At 58.0% G+C, this 23,444-nt stretch overlaps 3 protein-coding genes across 5 annotated transcripts in view; 1 reads left to right on the forward strand and 2 right to left on the reverse strand.

The window, feature by feature from the left end:
* AP3D1 (adaptor related protein complex 3 subunit delta 1) overlaps positions 1 to 10,564 on the reverse strand; it is a 45,453-nt gene extending 34,889 nt beyond the window's left edge. For 2 of the 3 annotated variants that reach the window (XM_036846328.1, XM_036846329.1), the window contains exon 1: positions 10,253 to 10,564. In XM_036846328.1, coding sequence (XP_036702223.1) covers positions 10,253 to 10,348 — 96 coding nt within the window. In that variant the 5' untranslated portion in view covers positions 10,349 to 10,564. The remainder of the gene's footprint in view (positions 1 to 10,252) is intronic. The other variant, XM_036846327.1, reaches the window with a different exon arrangement.
* A 5,315-nt stretch (positions 10,565 to 15,879) lies between these two features.
* JSRP1 (junctional sarcoplasmic reticulum protein 1) lies at positions 15,880 to 19,769 on the forward strand. Its single transcript, XM_036847612.1, has 7 exons — positions 15,880 to 15,983; positions 16,918 to 17,070; positions 17,457 to 17,494; positions 17,640 to 17,742; positions 18,152 to 18,328; positions 19,018 to 19,109; positions 19,217 to 19,769. The coding sequence occupies exons 2-7, from the start codon at positions 16,953 to 16,955 to the stop codon at positions 19,676 to 19,678; spliced, it is 990 nt and encodes a 329-aa protein (XP_036703507.1). The 5' UTR covers positions 15,880 to 15,983; positions 16,918 to 16,952; the 3' UTR covers positions 19,679 to 19,769.
* A 203-nt stretch (positions 19,770 to 19,972) lies between these two features.
* Positions 19,973 to 23,377, reverse strand: AMH (anti-Mullerian hormone). Its single transcript, XM_036845347.1, has 5 exons — positions 22,283 to 23,377; positions 21,584 to 21,726; positions 21,262 to 21,370; positions 20,991 to 21,150; positions 19,973 to 20,905 (listed from the first exon to the last, which is right to left on the reverse strand). The coding sequence occupies exons 1-5, from the start codon at positions 22,737 to 22,739 to the stop codon at positions 20,047 to 20,049; spliced, it is 1,728 nt and encodes a 575-aa protein (XP_036701242.1). The 5' UTR covers positions 22,740 to 23,377; the 3' UTR covers positions 19,973 to 20,046.
* Positions 23,378 to 23,444: the final 67 nt, after the last annotated feature.

Genomic DNA, 23,444 nt, shown 5'->3' on the forward strand with positions numbered 1-23,444 from the left:
GCGGGTCCTGCCCCGATGCTGTGGACGGGGCGGCCGTGGCCATTTCTTAAAATAAGGCAACACTGAAGTCTGCCGAGTCGGTGGCCTCTTCCTCTGACGAACGGTTTCTCCGTGGCGTCCGATACGGTTTGATGGCATTTTACCCGAAGGAGAACTTCCTTCACAGTTGGAGTCAATGCTCTCAAACCCTTTATCAACTAAGTTATGTAATATTCTAAATGCTTTGTTGTCGTTTCAACAATCGATTATGTCACGTCTTACGTGGGCGAGGTTCGTGGAGCCCCAAAACAACGGCAAGAGTAACATCAGAGATCACAGACTACAGATCACCATCACGTAATAATGAGATAGTTTGAAAACTTGTGAGAATTACCAAAATGTGACACAGAGACACGAAGTGAGCAAATGCTGTTGGGAAAATGGCGGCGACAGGCGTGCTCCCTGCAGGGTCGCCACAGACCTTCCATTTGTGAAAAACGCAGCATCTGCGAAGCACAACGAAGGGAAGCGCAAAAAAATAAGGCCTGTCTGTATCAAAAACATGAAATAGAAATATTTTAAGATCTAAAGTATAAATAGCTATCACATATCACTGACACTGTTTTCCAAAAAAGAAGTTGGAGATGCAAGCATGATGAAATTCTCAAACACCTCGGCCTGTTCTGAGCAGGGTCACACTTCACCACAGAGCAAACAGTACTGAAACGGAGGTGTGATTCAGAATTTACCTGAGAACAAAGGATACAAACTTCCCTCATATACGAACCCCGCAGCTATAATAAAACAGCCATTTCAATACTGCCTGCTCAGCAGAGTTCCCTGGGACACTTAAAAATCCTCAGGATCCCCAGGCCCTCCCAGAGGAGTGGAGTCAGACCTCGAGGGCCGAGGCCCAGAGAAGCTGCCGTTGACCCTGAGGTGCTGGCAGGCTGCAAAACCACGCAGCTGGACCCTGGACTTTTCTTTTGGACTCTTTTTAAGAGATTTAGGTTCACAGCAAAACTGACTGGGAGGCAGAGGTTTCCCACCCCCCGCCCCAGGTGTGCACAGCGTCCCCACTAGCAGTATCCCCCACCAGTGCGACGTGTGTTACAACTGACGAATCTACACGGACACTTCGTTATCACCCAGCAGCCACAGCTGACGGAGGTTCACTGGTTTGTGGGTTTGCACACACGTTCACTGACCCGCATCCACTGTTACGGCGTCACACGGCGTAGTTTCACTGCCCTAAAACCCCTCTGGGCCCCGCCCATTCATCCCTCCTCCCCCCAAGCCCCGCACCATTGATCCTTCCCCCGGCTCCAGAGCCCTGCCTTTTCCAGAACGTCCCAGGGTTGGAATCACAGCGTGTACCTTTTCAGACTGGCTTCTTCCTCTCGGTCATGTGCCCTTACGGTCCCTGCGCGTCCTCCGTGGCTTGATGGCTTTCTCCTTAGCGCTGAGGGACACTGCATCGTCTGGATGCTCCGTCCACCACCTGGGCGACATCATCTCTGCTGCCTCGTCCCCTGCCGTCTCCCAGAGGTGCTCTCCGGATCGTCCCGACATGCCGGTCCTGCCACCACCCACAGCTGCTCGCGGGCGCCCCGGCTCGGGACCCAGAGCCTCAGCACCCTGCTCTCGTGAGCACCAGCGCCAGCGTGCTCAGACCTTTGGGGGCTTGGACGGGTTGAGACCACCACCGCCGCTGCCAGAGATGGGTGTAACGACAGCAGCATTTCCAGGGCATGCCAGTGTCAGACCAGAAACATTTCAGAAGTCGTTACGATACGCGACCAGAGAGGGCTCTCCCCGTTATTCCATCCACCTTGCCAAGAACAACCCAGCTGCCATCTACGACCATCGCTTCCACAAGAAAACATTAACATTTTAACCCAGAAACGTAGGCGAGTCAGTGTCGAGACGAGAGGACTTCTCCTGACGAGATGCAAGCAGGACCCACAAGGAGGGCGCTGTCCTGTGCTCACCTGGCCAGGGATGGGCGCCAGCGCCTCTGCAGCCGGAAGAGCCAGGCCTCCTGCAGAAGCCCGAGCTGAGGCCCACCCTGGGGTCAGGACCCGTCACCATCCCAGCAACGAACACAGCCAGGGCACGGCGCTGAGCAGTGCAACGGACGGAGGCCAGACAGCCCATCCGGGACCACTGCCACCCCGTCCACCCCACGAGCCCCTCGTCCCCGTGCTCAGCCCCCGGGACCCCACGCAGGCAGGTCAAGCAGCTCCTGACGGCCAATCATGGCCCTTCTCGTCACCCAGTCGCCCTCGGCCCAGACTGGAGCCCCACCTCGGCAGAGACAGAAGCAGATGGGTGGGGGCCGGGGGCTGGGGGAGGGGAAATGGGGACCGTAGAGTGGGGACAGCATCTCTGGTGGGGTGACGGAAATGTAAAGGTAGATCGTTCTGACGGCTGTGCGCTTTTGTAAATACACTAAAACCTTCACTGAATTTCAGACTTCAAGCAGGTGGATGCTAAGCTATATAAACCATACTGTCTCAATAAAGCCACACAGAGAAAAACCACTTCGTTGCCACCAGAATGGAAAGACGTTATTCGACGACATGTGACCCGACGGGCCTGCGCCTCTGGTTCTGCAAATGCTCACAGCACTAGTCTACACCAGAGCAGCGACCCTCCTCCCTGCAGGGTGACAGCGGCCCGGAGACCCGGCCGCCCAGCAGTGGCCTCCAGGGCCCGAGTCATTCAAGTGGAGAAGGAGGAGACCCTCAGCGCCGGGGTCCCCCGGCAGTGGACAGTGACGGTGGCACCAGGGCTCACCCTGAGCCTCCGCGCCCAAGTAAGCGCTGGCGCCCGGCAAGACCAGGTCGGAGGATTCGTGGCGGCACTCTGGGGAGGCCGAGCCTCGGGAGACAGCGAGGGGGGCGTGCCCGTCCTGCCTGTGCCCACCGAGGACCCGGGCACAGCTGGGGGGCCCGGGACTCGGCCATGGGGCCGCAGTCAAGCCTCAGGCTTCCCGACCTTCGAATCCCACCCCATCCCCCCAGCAGAGCTCCCAGCGCAAAGGCTCTCAGCTCTGCGGCCGTGCCCCCAGGGGACGCCAGGCCACACCTGGGACGTCCCTGGTCCTCAGACTGGAGGGTCTGGCAGGCAGTGGGTGGGGCCAGGGAGGCTGCTCCACACCCCAGTGCCCAGGACGGACGCCCCCCCAGGGGATGAGCAGGCCCCAGAGTCCACAGTGCCAAGGGGGCACCCTAGCATTGAGCCTACCTAGGTCACCATTCCTTCCCTGTTTTTTCTTTTTTTTTAATACTTTTGACCACACCGCACGGCTTGCGAGATCTTAGTTCCCCGACCAGGGACTGAACCCACGCCCTCAGCAGTGAAACCTGGAGTCCTAACCACTGCACCCAGTGAAACCTGGAGTCCTAACCACTGCACCGCCCCCGCTCCTGCCTTTCAACCTCCTGGAATTGTTATGCAAATGGGCATTCCCAGGAGCTGATGACCCGCACAGACACAGCCCACTACAGACTTGGTCCTCACAACTGCCACCCGCCCGCAGCCTGGCCACCCACTGCGCCGGGCCTCGCCCTGTGAATAACTCCTCCAAGTCAGGGAGAGCTGAGAGCCTTGTGCTGGGAGCTCTGCTCGGGGGACGGGCTGGGGGTCGAAGGTCGGGAAGCTTGAGGCTTGACTGCGGCCCTGCAGCCGATCCGTGGCCGAGTCCCGGGCCCCCAGGCTGTGCCCTGGTCCGAGGCGGGCACAGGCAGGACGGGCACGCCCCCCTCGCTGTCTCCCAAGGCTCGGCCTCCCCAGAGTGCCGCCACGAATCCTCCGTTCTGGTCTTATCGGGCACCAGCGCCCAGACTCGGGCACGGAGGCTCAGGCAGACAGCGTCTGCGAAGGCTGCAGACAGCACTACGCCGAGGAAAGAGTAAAGGCAGGCGAGGCCGCGGCGGCTGCTGCTGGGAACAGGAGCCACAGGAGCGCTTCTAGTGGTCGTGACACTGCCCTGGAGGCCAAGGCTGCTCCTGCCCACGCTGCGGTGACTGCCCTCCCACGAAGGGCGCTTCATCAAATGCCCCAGGCAGGAAACAACCCAGAGGTCCGGCAACAGTCTGAAGGATAATCAACCACAGCAGACCCCTGCTGGCGACCAAAGCGAACAAGCCACCGTGGCCCTTCCCTGCAGCAGCGAGCGACAGAGGTGGCCACTGACACCAGCCTGCAAGCAGAAGTAAGCGAGACGTTCAGGGACATTTAAGGGACAAAACTATAAGCAAGGCAAGGAAATTACCCTCGGAGAACTTAGGATAATTATCATAATACTTCAGCTGTACGAATGTGCATTATATACTTCACAACTAACAAGAGTTCAAAAAAAAACACACAAATCTAGGAGACCCACCCTGTGGGCTGTCTAGGAAACCTCCCCGTTTCCCTTCACTCTGACCTCCAGCGCGGGCCTCCCACACCATGACCGACTCCCTGACACCAGCTGGGTGTCCCAAAACTCAGTTCGGATCTGACCCTCTCTGCCCGGTGTCAGCGCAGACCCCACAGTCTGAGGGCTCAGCCACAGGTCTGTCCCCACCTCACACACCCGCCAGCAGTAAACCAGAGCTCCCGTGACCCGCTTCTCCGCAGGGAAGCACTTACTCAAGTTTTCCAGTTTATCGCACTGCGAGAGGCACGACAAAGGATACAGATAAACAGCTGGACGAAGAGGCAGAGAGGGTGGGGTCCAGCGGGTCGGGAGGCAGAGCTTGTGTCCTCGTGGCACTGGGGGGCACCACCCTCCTGGCACATGGATGCTTTCACCAACCGAGAACCTCCCTGAGCCTCATACTTCAGATTTGTATGGAAGCTTCATCACGTAGGCGTGATCCATCATTAACTCCACCTGCAGCCCCTCTCCCCTCTCCGAAGGATTGGCGGGAGAGTGGGTGTGAAGCTTCAAACCACGGCCTGGTCTTTCTTGTGACCAGTCCCACCCAGGAGCATCTCATTAGAACAAAAGACACCCCCATCACCCAGGAAACCCCAAGGGATTCAGCAGGTCAGTGTCAGGAACCAGGGGCAGAGACCGAATATCCCAACAAGGATGCCCCTAGTACCTCTGTTGCTTAGGAAACGACAAAAGTTCCAGGAGCTCTGCGACAGGAGCAGGGACAAAGGCCATCTTATCTCACAATAGCACAGGGTCCAACAACACGATGACAACACAGGGGACAAGGGACACCTGGATGAAGGGCCAGCATTAGGGAATTCTGGGAAATTTTCCTTTATCAGTTTGGGTCAGGGGTTCTCATCTGGGCAATCCCACCCCCCCAGGGGGCATGGCCACGTCTGGGGACATTGTGGTTGTCAAGACTGGGCATGGCCTGGTATCAGATGGGCGGGGCCAGAGATGCTGCTCCACACCCCAGAGCGCCCAGGCCGGCCCCCCTCAGAGGATGACCCGGCCCTGATGTGGGCAGTGCCGAGGGGGAGAGACCCTGACTTAGGCTAACAACCTATTTACTAAACGTCCTATCTCCACTCTCCTCAGAAGCTGTTAAAATAAAAGGAATCTTACAGAAATAGTTTAAAAGCACCAAGCGCTTAGCCGTGCCAGACATGACATGTGCTTCAGTCACTGTCCCCGGAGCGAGGGCCAGCCCCGCACACCTCGGCACCAGGTTAAACCCCAAGAAATTGCCATTTTTGAGGTCAGAAGCACTAGAATATCAGCACTTCACACAGTTCCATCTTAATCCCAGATTATACCCAATTTCAAAATACCTCTCTACAGTCACCCCTTGGTATCTGTGGGGGACTGGTTCCAGGACCTCCGAAGACACCGAAATCCTCCGACGCTCAAGTCCCTTGTATAAAATGGCGCAGACTTGCATACAACGTGCACACAGCCTCTGGTACACTTTAAATCATCTCTAGATGACTTACAATACTTGATACAATGCAACTGCTGTGTAAATGGTTGCCTGCGTTCAGCAAATTCAAGTCTTGCTTTTTGAAACTTTCTGGAAATTTTTTTAAATGTGTTTAATGTATGTAACAGCACATATATGATATACGCTTTTAAAAAAAATATTTACTTATTTATTTATTTGGCTGTGCCAGGTGTTAGTTGCAACACGCGGGATCTTCGTTGCTTCGTGCGGGATCTTAGTTCCCTGACCAGGGATCGAACCCAGGCCCCCTGCGTTGGGAGCATGGAGTCCTAACCACTGGACCACCAGGGAAGTCCCGAAGCTTTCTGGAATTTTTTAAAAAAATACTTTCAATCCACAATTGGCAAATACAGAACCTGCAGATACACACAGCCGACCATACACAGTTAAAACTGAATTTTTTAAAGTTCAGAAACTTTGGGACTTCCCTGGTGGTCCAGTGGTTGAGAATTCGCCTTCCAACGCAGGGGATGCGGGTTCGATCCCTGGTCGGGGAACTAAAATCCCACATGCCACGGGGCAACTAATCCCATGCGCCGTAACCACTGAGGCCATGCACCGCGACGAAGACCCGACGCAACCAAAAAAATAAACAAAATTTTAAAAAATTTAAAATAAATAAATAAAAATAAAGTTCAGGGGACTTCCCTGGTGGTGCGGTGGATAGAACTCTGTGCTCCCAACGCAGGGGGCCTGGGTTCAATCCCTGGTCAGATCCCACATGCATGCTGCAACTAAGAGTTCACATGCCACAACTAAGGAGCCTGTGTGCTGCAACTAAGACCCAGTGCAACCAAATAAATATTTTAAAAGTAAATAAATAAATTAAAAATAAAGTTCAGAAACTTCAGTTAAGTGGTTCGGAAATTTTTAGACCCAGGAGAAAACGTTCAGACACCACCCAAACCCTGGCTGATACTGCTGAGTGTCGCCGATGGAATAAGCTGTGGCACCAAACAGAAAACATGGAACCCACCTCAATGCCACTGGGGGGCAGGGTACCTAAACTGCAGTGCCCCCACGTGGAACCCACACTCGTGAGGGCTGAGCCCTCAGGAGCACTCGGCATGCGTGGACAGCACTCAGGAAGGCTAACAGGCAAGAACAGGACAGAATCTTAACAGACAGAACCTCTCTCAATTTCTACGCACAGAAAAAATTCTCAAATTGACTTCTGGGGAGAAGAATGTTACCTTTTGACTTAATAAACGCTAAGCTCATTACAAAAAGTTATGGGTATAATTTAAAAGGCTGAAAGAAAAACCTTTCCCCAAAACATGAAAAGTACTCATAAGAATGAAATGGTAAAAAGTCATTTGTTTTTTCCTAGTCATACCCAAGTTTTGGAAGCAAGGACATTCGCAAGTGAATTTCCACCTACCTGCCAACATTACCTGTACTGTATCTTAGGAACTGAAGCAAACTCAAGCATCCAAGAAACAGGTGAATTAGCCCACTGTTTCTCAAACTTCTCTGACTCATTGGAAAACATACATTTTCCATGGTCACCCAACTCACAGGCATGCATACACTTAGTATCATAAGCTGAAACAAAAGTTTCAAAAAACAAGTTACTCCACCAGTGGTCCAGATTTTCTAGTTTCTTCTTTTGGGGGCTCACAGAAGCCTGCATTCCATCACTTGCTGCACCCTCACAGGCACTCAGCAAGGTGGAGAGGTGGCTGTCACCCCCACTTCAAAACATCAGGGGGCTCTCCCCAGGTCACCCAAAGAGACCCAAGAACCAGGATGAGGGTCTCCCAAACGTCACACACTAAACCACGCTGCCTTTCCACATGGCTTTTAAAGTCACCGCTAAGCCTCACTTCTGTGGTGCCGCACAGAAGTTTTAAGCTAAAATCTATTACTTTGGGGACTTCCCTGGTGGTCCAGTGGTAAAGAATCTGCCTTACAATGCAGGGAACGTGGGTTCGATCTCTGGCTGGGGAACTAAGATCTCACATGCCACAGGGCAACTAAGCCCACGCGCCTCAACTAGAGCCCGCGTGCCACGAACTACAGAGCCCACGTGCTCTGGAACCCGCGCGCCACAACTACAGAGCGCACGCACCACAGCTAGAGAGAAGTCCACGCACAACGAAGACCCCGCGCGCCACAACTAAGACCCGACGCAGCCAAAAATAAATTAAATAGATAAAAAAATAAGTAAATCCTTAAAAAAAAAAATCTGTTACTTTGAGGGTAAACTATACTGCTGCCAGAAGTCTTCCCTGGAATGCGCGGGGCGGGGCGGGGTAGAAGGGAAGAACTCATCTTGGAGCTAGAAGAGTCACCCCACAACCACCTGCTGTGCTCCAGAACATCTGGAACCAGTAATGACCCTCCAGATCATGACTCTTCTGATGAGGAAACCTCCACATCCCGATGCCACGTCTGTGGGAATCGCCAACAGGCTAAGGGCAGTATTCACATGGAACCTGGCCTTGAAGACTCCCAGCACCAGCGCCTCCACCACCAAAACCCCATTTAGTGGGCTCCGAGCCTGTGGGGACAGCGCCATCAATCCCCACCAATTCCAAATGAATAGAGCACGGCCCGGGGTACTACCAGTGATGACCGGCACACGCCGTAAAAAGCAGACCCCCTTAACTGCATTGTGCGTCTCTCTACTGGAAAGACCCCTCGGCACCTCCTCAGAATCCCGGAACAGACTGCTCAGTAACATCCAGTAACCAAGGCGGGAAAATCAGGAGACCAACCGGCACAGAAAAAGAAATCTAAGGGTGCAGACACCTTCCAAATTCACTTAGCCATGCTTAGTATCTAAAATGCAGGCCAGGGCTTCCCTGGTGGCTCAGTGGTTAAGAATCCGCCTGCCAATGCAGGGGACACGGGTTCCATCCTTGGTCCGGGAAGATCTCACATGCCGCGAAGCAGCTAAGCCCACGAGCCAAAACTACTGAGCCCGCATGCCACAACTACTGAAGCCCACACGCCTAGAGCCCATGCTCCTCAACAAGAGAAGCCACCGCAATGAGAAGCCCGCTCGCCGCAACTAAAGCCCGCACAGCAACGAAGACCCAACGCAACCAAAAATAAATTAAATAAATAAATAAATATTTAAAAAATTAAAATAAAATAAAATGCAGACCAACCAGCTACTCTTTCAACTCAAAGAGAAACTGAAAATCAGACCAAGAGTTCCCTACACTTGTAACCAACGCAGCTGGCCAGAGCTTCCAACCTGATGCAAAACCCAAGTGTAGCCAGAGAAGAGAAGGGGTGACAGAAATGAACCAAAACAACCTAATTACATTTCAGCAAGGTCACACCCATTCTGAGAAAGTGCGACAAAGAGGCAAGGAACTCAGGCCCTCAGCTGAAGGACAGAGCCCAGGGCCCTTGGTGCCTCCCAGCAAATTCCTTAACTTCTCTGCACCTTCCTCCGGGTACTGCTGGGCTTCCCGAGCGCCACTGTGAGGGCCGGCGGGGCGGAATCTGGTAGTGGGACCTGCACGATGTCCAACAGCTGCTCTCCATCGGGCAGTCTCACTCTCCAGCCGGGAAAAGGGGACCTTCTCCAACACCCCACTGTGTAAGTGCAGGCTTGGACCTCCATCCATGGAAGTCAGCGGCCTGGTGGTCACTAACTGTCCCCGATCCTCCTAAATCTAGGTCACAGGTTGGGGCGTGGCGGGAGGGAAGAAAATGGTGCCCACGATTACAACATTACTTATGGAAAACCTTTTCCCACCGACTTTCGGGTGTCTAGTTTAAGTCTGCTTCCCTATTGCAGGACCCCTGAGCGGCTTCCTCATTTCGGCCTAGGACGTCCGCTGCCCCACCCCCTCACCCCGTAAAAGGCGCGGCCCCACCTTCCCGGGGACACGGGCCCACGAGGCAAGGCCCAGTTCCGGGCCAGGCACCAAGGAGTGACCTGGACGTGCGTTTAGCCCACCAGGGGTTCCCTCCGGGGGCGACCCGCGGAGAGGAGAGTCCCCCAACCAGGAGTCCAAGGCCTGGGGCGGGGCCGGGGGCCCTCCCTTTTGAACAGGAGACCCAGAAACACATTCAAGATTGGAGATCCACCGCTGGGGGGACGAGGGGGGGGGCTGTGAAGTCTCTTCCGGGCCACCCTCGGGGAGGAGGAGGCGGGCCCCCAACGCCGGGCAGTAAACTGAGGCTCGGAGACGGAGCGGGCGTGCGGAGGCCCAGGCCGCGGACAGCTGGGGCTCGAGCCGGGAGCGGGGCCTCGGGGGCGGGCTGGGGGCCGGAATCAGGGGCAGAGCCGGGGTCGGGGTCGGGGCCGGGGTCGGACTGGGTCGGCGCGAGGGTCCGGGTTCGGATCCGGGCCCGGGCCGGCGCGCCGGGCTCACCTCGTCCTCCTTGTGGTTGCGGATGCCGCGCACCAGGTCCTGCAGATTCTTGTCGAACATGCGGTCGATGCTGCCCTTGACCATCTTGAGGGCCATCGCGGCGGCTGCCGCCGGGCCCGAACCCCGGGAGGCCTGCGGCCAGGCGCCCTGAGGGGGCCTGGGGGCCGCGTCTGCCGCCCGCGGAGCGCTGCGCTGCCAGTCGCCGCGGCGGGGCGGTCTCCGAGGCCAGGTCGGCGGCGGTTGGCGGGGCGGCGGCTGCAGCGGACCCGCTCAGCAGGCCGCGCTCCCCTCCCCTCCGGCTCCGCGCCGCTTGCAAATGGCGGACAAAATGGCGGCCGGTCAGCTGACGGCGGTAACCCGGACCGGGCGGCCCGCCCCCAGAGGCCCCGCCTCCCTATAAACCCTGCCCCTTCATCCCCGAGACGCCGCGTTTCCCTGGCGACGCCAGACAGCCCAATGGAAACGCAGACAACGGCCTCCGGGCGGCTCGGCCACGCCCCCTCCAGCTCAGGGCTCTTCCCTCTCATAGGTCAGTGACCTCCGGAACTCCACCTACTTCCTCATTCCGGTTGTAACCACGCCCCCTAGGCTCTCCCTCCCTGGCCCGCCCCTCAGCTAAGTGACAGGTGTGGGCGGGCCCATCTGTGGGCGGGGCCTGCTATGGGCGGGCGCGCTCACGTGGAGCTTCCCAGGGTGGTTCCTGGAGAAGAACCCAGCTCCGCCCTTTCTGATTCTAAAAGCTGATGGTGTCAGAGAACCTTCAAAACCGAGTCTGCGGCGAACCGATCCTGAGTCTCCTGCACGTCTCACAAAATCCTGTGATATGGGCAGGACAGGGATTAACATGGCCAGTGGAAAAACTGAGGCCCAGAACTAGGACTTCAACACAGTCTTTCATTCAGCGAACTACTTTATTGACAGCCTACTGTGTGCCAGGCCTGACCAGTGAATGAGATACACTTGGTTCCTGCCCACCGGGATCCACCATAAAGAGAGTAAAAAAGCAAGCCACAAACTGGGGTAAGATATTAGCAATACATATATCTGACAAAGGACTTATATCCACAATACGGTTAAACAGAAAATAAAGCAGAACCAAACAAAAATTCCTACAAATCGCAAAGAAAAAGACAAACCAGTTAAAACATGGCAAAAGATTGTGAATATGCGTTTCACAAAAGAAGACATCCAAATGGCCAATAGGCTGCTGTATCTCAGTTATGAGGGAAAAGTAAATTTAAACCACACTGAGATATTTCTGTACCCCCATAAAAATGGCTAAAATTAGAAAGATTGCCAATTTCAAGTGTTGCAAGGATGTGGAGCAACTGCAACTCCCTTGTCTTACATTTCAGGTAGCAATGTAAAACTACACAGCTACACTGGAAGCCTTTGCAGTGGAAGCACAGAGTCTTAACCACCAGACTGCCAGGGAAGGCCCCTGGCTGTATCTTTTAAAGCTAATGTATGTATGCCCTTTGACCCAGCAACTCTACTACTGTACCCAACAAGAATGCATAAATGCATCCACCAAAGACTTGGACAAGAATGCTCACAGCAGCCGTATTTATATTAGCCCAAAACTCAAAACGATCCAAATGTCCATTGACGTAAAATGGATATATAACTCCTGTGGTATATCCAACAACGGAATAATGCAGCAACAAAAAAGAACAAATCACTGGGACTTCCCTCGTGGCACAGTGGTTAAGAATCTGCCTGCCAATGCAGGGGACATGGGTTTGAGCCCTGGTCCGGGAAGATCCCACATGCCACGGAGCAACTAAGCCTGTGCGTCACAGCTACTGAGCCTGTGCTCTAGAGCCCATGAGCCACAACTACTGAGCCCATGTGCCACAACTACTGAAGCCCATGCGCCTAGAGCCTGTGCTCCACAGCAAGAGAAGCCACCGCCATGAGAAGCCCACGCACCGCAACAAAGAGTAGCCCCCAATCACCGCAACTAGAGAAAGCCCACGCGCAGCAACGAAGACCCAACGCAGCCAAAAATAAATAAATAAATAAATTTATTTTTTTAAAAATCAAAGAATGAATGGCCACAAAGTTTCCAAATATAGTAACTATAAAACCACAATCTAAGAAGCTCAATGAACTCCAGGAGAGATAAACACAGAGAAAAGCACAACCAAGCACATTATAAATTAAAGTGTTAGAAATCAGAGATAAAGTGGGACTTCCCTGGTGGTCCGGTGGTTAGGACTCTGAGCTTCCACTGCAGGGGGACTGGGTTAAATCCCTGGTCGGGTAACTAAGACCCCACAAGCCGCGCGCAGCATGCAGTATCTTAGTTCCCCGACCAGGGATTGAACCCGGGCTCCGTTCAGTGGAGGCGCCGAGTCTTAACCATTGGACCACCAGGGAAGTCCCAGGAAATACCTATTTTCAGATAAATAAAAGCTGAGTGAATGTGTGGCCAGTAGACATACAATAAAAGAAATGTTTTCATTCCTAGGTTTTGGCACCTAAAAAAAAAAAAAGAAAGAAAAAGAAAATAAAAAAGAAAGGAATGTTAAAGGAAGTTCTTTGGACAGAAGGAAATGTTACCAGAGATTTGGATCTATGCAATGGAATGAAGAACACAAGAAATTCTAAAAATTTGGTTAATGCAAATTTTTTGTTTTTTAATTTGGCTATGCCAGGTCTTAGTTGCGGCATGCAGGCTCTTCGCTGCAGCATGCGGGATCTATTTCCCTGACCAGGGCTCGAAACCAGGCCCCCTGCACTGGGAGTGCAGAGCCTTAGCCACTGGACCATCAGGGAAGTCCCAGTATAATTATTTCTTTTTCTTTTCTTTTTTAAATAGTCTCTTCCTTACTGCATTCAGGGTTTTTTAAAAATTTATTTATTTTTTATTTATTTATTTTTGGCTGTGTTGGGTCTTCATTGCTTCGTGCGGGCTTTCTCTAGTTGCAGTGAGTGGGGGCTACTCTTTGTTACCGTGCACGGGCTTCTCATTGCAGTGGCTTCTCATTTTGGAACATGGGCTCTAGGCGCTCGGGCTTCAGTAGTTGTGGCTCGTGGGCTCTAGAGCTCAGGCTCAGTAGTTGTGGCATGCGGGCTCAGTAGTTGTGGCACATGGGCTCAGTAGTTGTGGCTCGTGGGCTCTAGAGCTCAGGCTCAGTAGTTGTGGCACGCGGGCTCAGTGGTTGTGGCACATGGGCTCAGTAGTTGTGGCTCGTGGGCTCTAGAGCTCAGGCTCAGTAGTTGTGGCACGCGGGCTCAGTGGTTGTGGCTCGTGGGCTCTAGAGTGCAGGCTCAGTAGTTGTGGTGCATGGGCTTAGTTGCCCTGCGGCATGTGGGATCTTCCCGGACCAGGGATCGAACCCGTGTCCCCTATATTGGCAGGCGGATTCTTAACCACTGTGCCACCAGAGAAGCCCTATAATTATTTCTTAATGTCTTCAGATGATAATTCCCTTTTAAAGAAAAACTAACAGCAATGTACTATGAGATTTATTTTACATCATATTTGAAGTAAAACAATAGTATATACAGAATGGGAGGTGGAAATGGAAATGTAAGCTTGTAAGGGTCTTACATGATGTGTGAAGCAGTATGTTTTAACCCTAGTCATATTCAGAGACAGAAAGTAGAATGGTGGGGGCCAGGGGCTGGGGGAGGGGCTGGGGAGTCAGTGTTTCATGGGGACAGAGTTTCAGTCTGGGAAGATGAGAAAGTTCTGGAGATGGATGGCGGGGATGGTTGCCCAGCAATGTGAAGGTACTTAATGCCACTGAGCTGTGCGCCTAAAAATGGTTAAGATGGTGAATTTTATGTTTATGTGTATTTTACCACAATTAAAAATTAATGCATAAAAATCCACTATGAACAGTATATCAACATTTTACAGGAAGACAGGATCTGAACCTGCACTTGACCAAATCTCCTCCTCTCCTCCTCCTAATCCCAGCCCTGTCAGATGCAAGTGAAGGGATACACACAATGTGGTCCCTCCACACACGGGAGCATCACTCAGCCATGAAAAGGGGTGAAGCCCCGACACTCACTACAACGTGGACAGACCCTGAGAACACGATGCTGTGAGAGAAGCCAGACACAGAAGGACACACAGTGTGTGATTCCATTGATGGGAAACGTCCGGAACAGGCAGATCCGCAGACACCGAGAGTGGATACCTGGTTGCCAGGGGCTGGGGATGGGGGCTGACTCTGATGGGGACAGGCTTCTTTTGGGGTGATGGAATGTTCTGGAACTGGATAGAGATGATTGTGGCACAACTGTGGGAATGTACTAAATACCACTGGATTGTACACTTTACAGAGTGAATTGCACATGAACTGTATCTCAATAAGGCTGTTATTTAAGAAAATGACAAAGTAATTTCCCGTACAGCTGGGCTGGGCTGAGTGGTGTGTGTTCGATGATTGACTAAACAAAGGTGTGGATGGGTGACTAGGTGGGATGATACAAAAGCAGCCCACAATTGAACGTAAATTGGTGCAGACACTATGGAAAACAGTATGGAGGTTCCTCAAAAAACTAAAAATAGAGTTACCGTATGTTCCAGCAATCCCGCTCCTGGGCATATATCCAGACAAAACTCTAATCCAAAGAGATACGTGAACCCCTATATTCCTAGCATCACTATTCACAATAGCCAAGACATGGAAATAACCTAAATGTCCATCGACAGAGGAATGGATAAAGAACATGTGGTACATATACACAATAGAATACTACTCAGCCATAAAAAAGAATGAAATAATGCCATTTGCAGCAACATAGATACAACTAGAGATTATCATACTAAGTGAAGTAAGTCAGAGAAAGACAAATATATGATATCACTTACACACGGAATCTAAAATATGACACAAATGAACTTATCTACGAAACAAAAACAGATTCACAGACATAGAGAACAGACTTGTGGTTGCCAAAGGGAAAAGGTGGGTGGGAGAGGGATGGATTGGGAGTTTGGGATTCGCAGATGCAAAATAGTATATATAGGATGGATAAACAACAAGGTCCTACTATAAAGCACAGGGAACTATATTCAATATGCTGTGATAAACCACAATGGAAAAGAACATGAAAAAAGAATATATATACATATAACTGAGACACTTTGCTGTACTGCAGAAACTAACACAACATTGTAAATCAACTATACTTCAATTAACAGAAAAAAAAAAAAAACAGCCCACAGTTGAGCCTCACTGCCCCCCTGGGAGGAAATGACCCCACTTTCCAGATGAGGAAACCAAGGCCTCTGAGCTGTGCCTGACCCGGGTCAGCCAGCAGAGCCTGGGTTCTTTTCGATGGTGTCATCCTCCTCCCTGAAGCCCTCCCTGATGGACCCCGGCTCCACAGGGATGTGGTTGTTTAGCTGCTCCTGAGTCCGGCACACAACAGGTGCTCATAAAGGCGAGGTAACCATGCTTTGTGGGTGCTCCCGCCCCCCGGGACCCTCTTTTCTGAGGCTGAAAGAGGAAGCAATACTCCCAGAGTCACCGCGGCCAGCCTGGCGGTGGCTTTGTGCTCATGGGGGTGGGGCCAGCGCCTGGCCCTGCTCCGAGGTGGGGATGTGCCCCAGCAGGGACCTCAGGCTGGCCCTCCTTCCACCCCCGCGGCGGCTGAGGAGCTGATTGGCCCACCTCGCGGCCTCCAGCCACCTGCTGCTGTCTGTCTTGGGGCCACAAGCCCCGTGCTCCATCCTGCCCACCAGGCCCAGCGTGGCAACAGCGGGGTAAGAGGGGCAGAGGGAGGCCTGGGCAGAAGTGGGGGTCCCTGGGATCTGGGAGGGCGTCCCTGAGGTCCACGGGGGTCCCCGACTCCTGTGGCTGCCACACACACCCTTAGGGGCACCCCCTGGCCCACTGGGCCCCTTCCCCACGGCCTGCTCTGGCCCCAGGGATGGGTCACACTAACGCTGGCGCCGGAGACCCTGGGGACCCCAAAGAGCAGGGTTGTGGAAAAGCCAACAGACGGGTTTGGCTTCAGCTCTGCACAACCTCTGGCCCACGGCTCCACCTCCAGCCTCAGTTTCTTCACCTGCCCTATGGGAGCAGAGATGTCCAGAGGAGGCGGCGACCCCAGCGTTGGGGTCTGCAGGCCCGGGACCCCTGCCCCTGCCTGCCATGGCCAGAGCCAGGCTGGTCCCGACGGCTGGGGCTTGAGCTCCTACACCCAGGGTGTCTGGGGGGAGGCTGGGTGCCAGGAATAGGGGGTGAGGATGGTCCAAAGGGAGACCCCAGGGGGGCAAGGGCCTAGGAGGGGCTGGGCCCCACGTTGGCCTGTCCCGCTGGCCTCGGGCACTGGATAAAAATAGTCGCTGTTCTCTGAGAACATGAGCCGACCCTGGGGCCAAGGGTTCCGGTTTGGGCTCTTTGCTCACCTCTGTGTGACCATGGCCAGAACCCAGCCCACTCTGGGCCCCAGCAGCCCAGCAGCCTGTCAGGAGGGGTCCTGAGGCAGGCCTGAGGGGGTCAGGGAGAGTGCCTGGCGGAGGGCTGTGGCCGTGCCCTGCGTGTGAAGCTACCAAGGAAAGGTGGCTCCAGGCAGAGGGCCGAGCAAGGCGGTGTGGGGAGGAAGGGAGCCCCCTTCTCCCCAGGTCAGGCCAGGCCCAGGCTCCTACCAGGGGCTCAGCAGATGCAGGCTGCCTCTTCCCGCTACCCCCCAAGCCGGACTCTGGACCTGCTGCTTCTCAGACGTCTCCATGACAACCAGGGCCTTGGAGGAGTTGGATGGAGGCCTGGGCAGTTGCCAAGTGGAGGAGGACCTCTCTGCACTGCCTGACCCCTGCCCAGGCCGGCCCCGGGAGGACAGGGCTCAAGGTAGCCAAGAGGGTACCACAGGATGAAGCCCACGCCCCCATCCTCCTGTTGAGCCAGGTGGCTCACCGTCAGGGACCAGGACTTAGCCTCCCACACTGGACTGACTTAAACCATGCCCCCCATTTCCAACCTGTGTCCATTAGTGTGTCGGGGGTTTGTAAAGAGCCCAGAGAACACAGGTGCTGGGCCACACAGGTCAGGGTTTGAATCCCAGCCTGGCAGTGACGTGCTGTGTGCCTTTGTGCAAGGCTGCCTCTGAGTCTGTCTGCTTTCTAATCTGCAAAATGGGAGCAGTCACCTGCCCCTCACCCAGCAGGACTGAGCGGAGGGTGGGATCAGCCTGGGGGTTTCCACGACCGTGACTGTCCCTCTTTTCCCGCCAACAGTGACATCCAGGCTGGCCGACTCCAGCAGCTGGCCCCGTGTGAGTAGCCGGGGCCCTGGGGTTTCAGCCCAGGGTGCCCCTAGAGTAGGGGACATGTTGGCCAAGAGGGTGCGTTTCTGCAGCCCATGGGAAGGGTTTGGTCTCCCTTAGGGAAACACCCAGGATGACATGTTACTCCCCACAGGACTCTCAGGAGCCGGCAGCTGAGGGCAGCCCCGTAGGAGGTGTGGATGCTTGGCCCAAGAAAACAGAAAAGGAGCCTGTGGCCAAAGTGGCCTCCGGACCTGGTAAGGAGAGGCTGAAAGCAGGAGCAAGTGGGTTTCCGGGAGGCAGGGGTGAGGTGGGGGGTGGGTGTGGACCAGCATGGGGGTGGGTGATCGGTCCTGGGCTGGGTCCTTGGATCTGGGGGGCAGGGCGATAGCGTGCATGGGGCTCCTGACTGGGGGGTGTCTGGGTGTCACAGGCCGTAACTCAGTGGGCTGTGGGAGCCTCTGCTAATTCATGATAACACCAGCTCAGGTGCCACTAAGCTTCAGCTAATTATCTTCTAGAATATTCTCGGCATCCCAGTGAAGCGGCCAATCCCGCAGGGCTTAGTTCCTCGGCCCAGGGCCGCACAGCCGGGCAGGGCAGAGCTGAGTTTAGCCGCGGGTCGGCCCCACGCGGCCTGCGCCCAGCCCGCACTTGCTCCCGCAGGCCCCCGGAGCCCCGCGCGGAAGAAGGCGCAGGCCGCGTCGCCCTCGCAGCCGCCGCCCCCGCCCCCGCCCCCGGTCCTGAGTGAGGAGCTGCTCTGGGGACACCTGACGCTCAACAAGTGCCTGGTGCTCGCCTCGCTCGTGGCGCTGCTGGGCTCCGCCTTCCAGCTGTGCCGCGGTGAGCCTGCGCCTCCGCACGTGGTTACTCCCTCCCAGAAGCGCGGACAGCCCAGGGGGCGGGTCTGTGCGATCCCACTCTAGGCCGTGCGCGCCCCCTTCCCCCCAGTATGGACCTTGTGAGTGAGGGGGGGTTCCCCCGCCCCGTGCACTTCCTGCTCAGGGACAGACTGACCTTGTGCACCCCGACGGTCGCGCCCGAGTCCCTCTATCCAGGACCAGATTTGACCCCCGCCTCCAATAGACCTTAAGAGGAGCCCTGCCCCCCCACCCCCCAGCAAGGACCTCGGTGCACCTCCCTTCCCCGGTGACCGACCCTCACCGCCCCCGACTCCCACCCCGGGCCTTGCAGGCCCAGGATGGGCGTGTGCGCCCCCGTTCGGTAGCGTGCCGCTTTCTCTGTGCGCCAGGGCGGGCGCTCCTGCGGCCCTCAGAGAAACGGGAGCATCCTTTTGCAGCCTGAATGAGGGAGGTTTGAAGGGAAGGTCATCGCAGCAGCGGAGACTCCGACCCCCTTCCCAGGGCTCGGAGGGACCCAGCCCAGCCTCAGCGTATCCGGTGGGGTCCGGCTGGGCCCCCTTGCATGTCCCCAAGGAGAGGGGGCTCTGGGGGCAAGGGTGGGGATGGACGGTGTGCAGTGGTCGGTCCCCTGGGCCAGGCTGTTTTGCATCCCCTCCCGTCCCCTCCCAGAGGCCGTGGCGGGGGAGGCGGAAGCCCCTGCGCCTGTCCCTGAGCCGTGGGTCCCGCCAAGCTCGGCCCTGAAGGAGCCAGCGTCACCCCTGGTAAGCACTTCTTCAAGCGACCTGTCAGTGGGGCCTTCACTGGGGGAAGGGGCCTGGGCTGTGGAACCCTGCGCCGACCCCACCACCCCACACTGTCCGCGTTGCAGCCAAAGTCCGTGGCCTGGGCCCCCCCACTGGGACCGCCTGAGCCCCTGGCGAAGGTAGAGGAAAGGGCCGCGGTTCCCAGGAGCAGCGGGGCTGCAGGGAAGGACAAAGGGGAGTCTGAGGAGGCCGCTGAGGAGGAGCGCGTGCCGCTTGCCAACCGAGGGCCCAAGGAGAGGCGGAAGAAGGAGGAGAAGCCAAGAAAGGAGAGGCCCCGGAAGGAGAGGCCACAGAAGGAGGAGAGGCCGAGGAGGGAGAGACCCCGGAAAGAGGAGAGGCCGTGGGCTGCCGGGGAGGCCCTACCCCGACGCTGGGAGGCACGCGAAGGGGGCCATAGGGCATGGGCGGGAGAGTCCAGAGACCCCGAGCATAGGAAGAGGCAGGCCTGGGCCTCCCCACGGCGCCCCGACGAGGAGGACCGGCCTCCCGGCCGCCAGAAGCGCCACGCGGGCAAGGGGCGGGACTGAGCCAGACCTGGGTCCTGCACGGGGGTCCCTGAACCTCTGCTCGACCGCCCCGCGGTTCCAGCAAATAAAGCGAGTGTTGTGGTCCCCCTCATCGCCTGCTCCTTTGTGCCTGGACCCCAGAACCTGCCCGGGGCCTGAGTGACAGGGATGGGGAGCTTTAGGCGGCTGGGGGTGGGGGGTCGGGGGCAGGGAGGCAGTGGGTACCAACGGGGAGGACGCGGCCCTGCCCGCCAGAGGAGAAATGGGGGAAGGAGGCCTCCGCCTGTCCCCAGACATGCACGGACACCCCAACCGCGTGCTTTCTGGTCTTTATTGGGGGCGATGAAGGGGTCCGAATAAATATGGGCTGGCCGGGGCACGGCGCGGGGTCACCGGCAGCCACACTCGGTGGCCACCATGTTGGGCACGTGGTGCGCGCTGATGCGCTCCTCGGACAGGCTGATGAGGAGCTTGCCGGCGTAGGCCGTGGGCACGCAGCAGGGCGGGCGCTCCAGGGCGGCGCCGCGGGCCTGCATCTTCAGCAGGAGCACCACGTGGTTGCCGTACCGCGGGTTGCGGTCCGATTGCGGCCAGCCGCACGCGCCCTGGCAGTTGTTAGCCTGGTACGTCTCGGGGATGAGCACCGAGCGCTCGGCGCGGAGGTCCACGCTCAGCTCGCGCAGCCCGCACGGCCCGTCGGTGGCCGCGGCGCCGGCGCTGCGCTGCGCCCGTGCCGACCCGCTCCGCTCCCGCCCGCGCCACTCGGCGCGCAGGCCCTGCAGCGCTTTCAGCAGCAGCAGCGCGCGCAGCGGGCCGCCGGGGCCGCCCGGGTCCTCCGGGCACAGCGCCAGTAGGCGTGCCAGCAGCGGGTTGGCGGCGGGCGGCAGCCCCGGGAGGCCGCGCAGTTCCGCGGCCGCCGCCTGAAGCTCGGCGGCCACCCGGCGCGCTAGGCCCGCGGCCCACAGCGCGGACGCCGGACCCTGCAGTGGCGCGGGGACCCCGGCGGTGGCTGCCGTGGGCGGCAGCAGCAGCAGCAGCGGCTCCTCGCCGTCGAGCAGGCGCTCCAGTGCCGCGGGGTCCGACAGGTTGACCTGGCCCTGCGGGAAACCGGCCAGCGCGCCCGGGTCCAGGGCCAGACGCGGTGGAGACGCTCGGGACGCGGGTCCCCGCAGTGCGCGCACCAGGCGCGTGAGCGTCTCCAGGAAGGGATCGGCGCTGGGCGGCGTCTCCTCGGGCTCTGGGGACGGCCTGGACGGCAGAGTGGGGAATCGTGAGGGCGCAAGGCTGCGCCGCCCCCCACTCCCCGCGCCCCCAGGCCCGGGCCCGCGCGCACCTGGGCTGCGGGAAGGGCACCGAGTCCAGCCGGCCGTGCGCGGGCATCGGCGCGGGACCCCGCGGCGGCAGCAGGAGCAGCGCCGGGGTCATCCGTGTGAAGCAGCGGGAGTCGGCGCCGAACAGCAGCGCCTGCAGCTGGGCGGTGCTCAGGGGCGCACCTGCGAGGGGAGGCGCGTGCGCGGCGCTGCTTCAGCGCCGGGGGTCTGGGGGTCGAGGACAGCCGTCCCCACGCCCCGCGGCATTCCTGTCCCTGTCTGGGCGAGACCTACCGTTTCCGCGGTGCCGCAGGGTCAGGGCGAGCCCAGGCCCGCGCCAGGCCGCCTCGGGGCGTCCCACAACCAACGGCAGGTAGCTGGAGTCCTGGCTCAGGCAGAGGCTCTGCGGAAATGGGGGCTCAGTCAGGCAGTGGGTGCGCGGGACGCCAGCCCTGCTCTGCCTGCTGCCCTTAACATCCCTTCAAGATTCCAACCTGGGCACTTGCAGCCTTTTTCTTAAACCCAGTTAAAAAAATCAACAAAACCGTAACCCCTTCCTCGCCCTGAGCGAGGGCTCCTGGTGGCCCAGGGGCAGTCCCCTTCAACTCCCTGGTACCTGGACGCCGGGCAGCCCGGCCCCGGTGACGGTGACCTCCGGGCCAGGCCCTGGGTACAGCACCATCAGCGCCAGCTCTTCGGGGCTGGCTCCTCCAGGTGGAGGCTCCTGGAACCTCAGCGAGGGTGTCGGCTCCCACGTCACTGCGGCCAGGACAGCGGGGGAGGGGACACCTGAGCCCCTCCCCCAAGCTTGTCCCAGTCCTGCAGGAGGGAGAGCCCCCACCCCACCCAGAGCCCGGGGGAACCTAGTGGGAGAGGCTTGATGCCCCTGGACCCCAGGTGTAGGGCTTTCTTGGGACACGGGTGGCCTGGGAGGAGTGACGGACACTGTAGGCAGTGGGGTGGAGCCCTTGGGGTCTCTTGGTCTGGGGATGTCCTGGGGGGAAGCCCTTCCTCGTAGTGGGTCTGAGGCCAGTGGTCCCTGGGGACAGGCCCCCTGGGCAGCCTGGTGGGGGAGTGGGGGGAGGGGCCCTCCTCCGCTGGACCTTCAGGCTGTGCTGGCCCTGCCCCCTGTGGCTCCCAGGTCGGTGGAGAGGGGACCCTCCCCAGGCACTGCAGGAGGACTTGCGGCCCCAGGCAGGGCAAAGATAAGGTCACCCATCTCTGTGGCAATCAGCCTCCACTTCCCAAGGGGTCTCCCACCCCGGGGCACCAAAGCCGGCCCCCCCCCAGGCCCCCGGGTTAGGGCCCCACGTACCTTCCTCCAAGTGTAGGACCACCAGCCGCCGCCCCCCGGGCCCCCCAAGCCACGCCTGCAGCTGCCGCAGATGGGGCAGGGCGGGCTGCCCGTCTCTGTGGGGGCAGACCGCAAAGGTGGCCAGGTCCCGGGGCCCCCAGTGGGCGCGCCGCACAGCCTCTAGGAAGGCCCGCTCATAGCCGCTCAGGGCCCCCACCACCCGCAGGGGAGCACTGCTCCTGTTGCCACCCCCATCCAGGGTCACCAGGCACAGGGGGTCCCGAGGGCTGCCTGGTGGCCAGATGCCAGGGGGTGGCCAGTCCCAGTCTTGGTGGAAGATGAGCCCTCCGCTGCCTGGGGTTGGCTCCCTGGGCAGGGCCGGGGTGCTGGGGACCTCTCCCCTGAGGGTCCTGGCCCCCAGCAGGGCCCCCGTTGCCGACAGCACCAGGGCCAGCTGAGAGAGAGGTGGACCCTGCATCGTGGGAGCTTGGAGGGGCCGGGCTGCCCCAGCTTATATGGGGGAGCAGGAATGTTTGTGCCAGAGGGCGGCCCCTATCTCCTTCAGGGATGTGACCTTGGGGGCCAATGCCCGCCGTGAGCCCGGGCAGGCCGGCAGCCTTCTCAAAGCCCCTTCTGTTCCGGCCCGGCTGCCTATCTATCTCCTTCTCACCAGTGCTACAAAGTGTGGCCTGTGACCCATTTGTCAGACTGTCCTTGACGAGTTTTCCCCTTTGGAGCCAGGAGCAGGAATGTGAGCAGGGAGTGTGTGGCCCAAACGATCAACAATTTGGGAGGGTGGAGGGTGCTGGAGGAGGGCAGAGGTGCAGAGCCCCTGCCCCACAGGACCACTGGGTAGGTGGGTGGGGGGCGCCCCCCCCCCCGTGCCCACTGCACGCTCGCTCACCACGCCTTTGGGGCCCACAGAGACCCCCAAGGAGAGCGAGCAGCCTTTGCTCTGCTCTCCTCCCAGAGGACGACCCCAGACCCACTGCTGGCCAGCAGGGTCTGTCCTCACCCAGCAGCCTCCAGGGCACAGCATCGCCAGTGGCCACCCCCTGGGGTCCTGGTGGGGCCCCGACCCTGAGCCACCCCCATAGGTGGCGGAGGGCAGCCGTGTGTGTTCACCCACAGCGAGTGGGTGCTTCTCGCCCACCCGCCCGCCCGCCCGCTGGCCAGCCCACAC

The sequence above is a fragment of the Balaenoptera musculus genome, chromosome 3 (genome assembly GCF_009873245.2).
Source record: "Balaenoptera musculus isolate JJ_BM4_2016_0621 chromosome 3, mBalMus1.pri.v3, whole genome shotgun sequence".
NCBI lineage: Eukaryota > Metazoa > Chordata > Mammalia > Artiodactyla > Balaenopteridae > Balaenoptera > Balaenoptera musculus.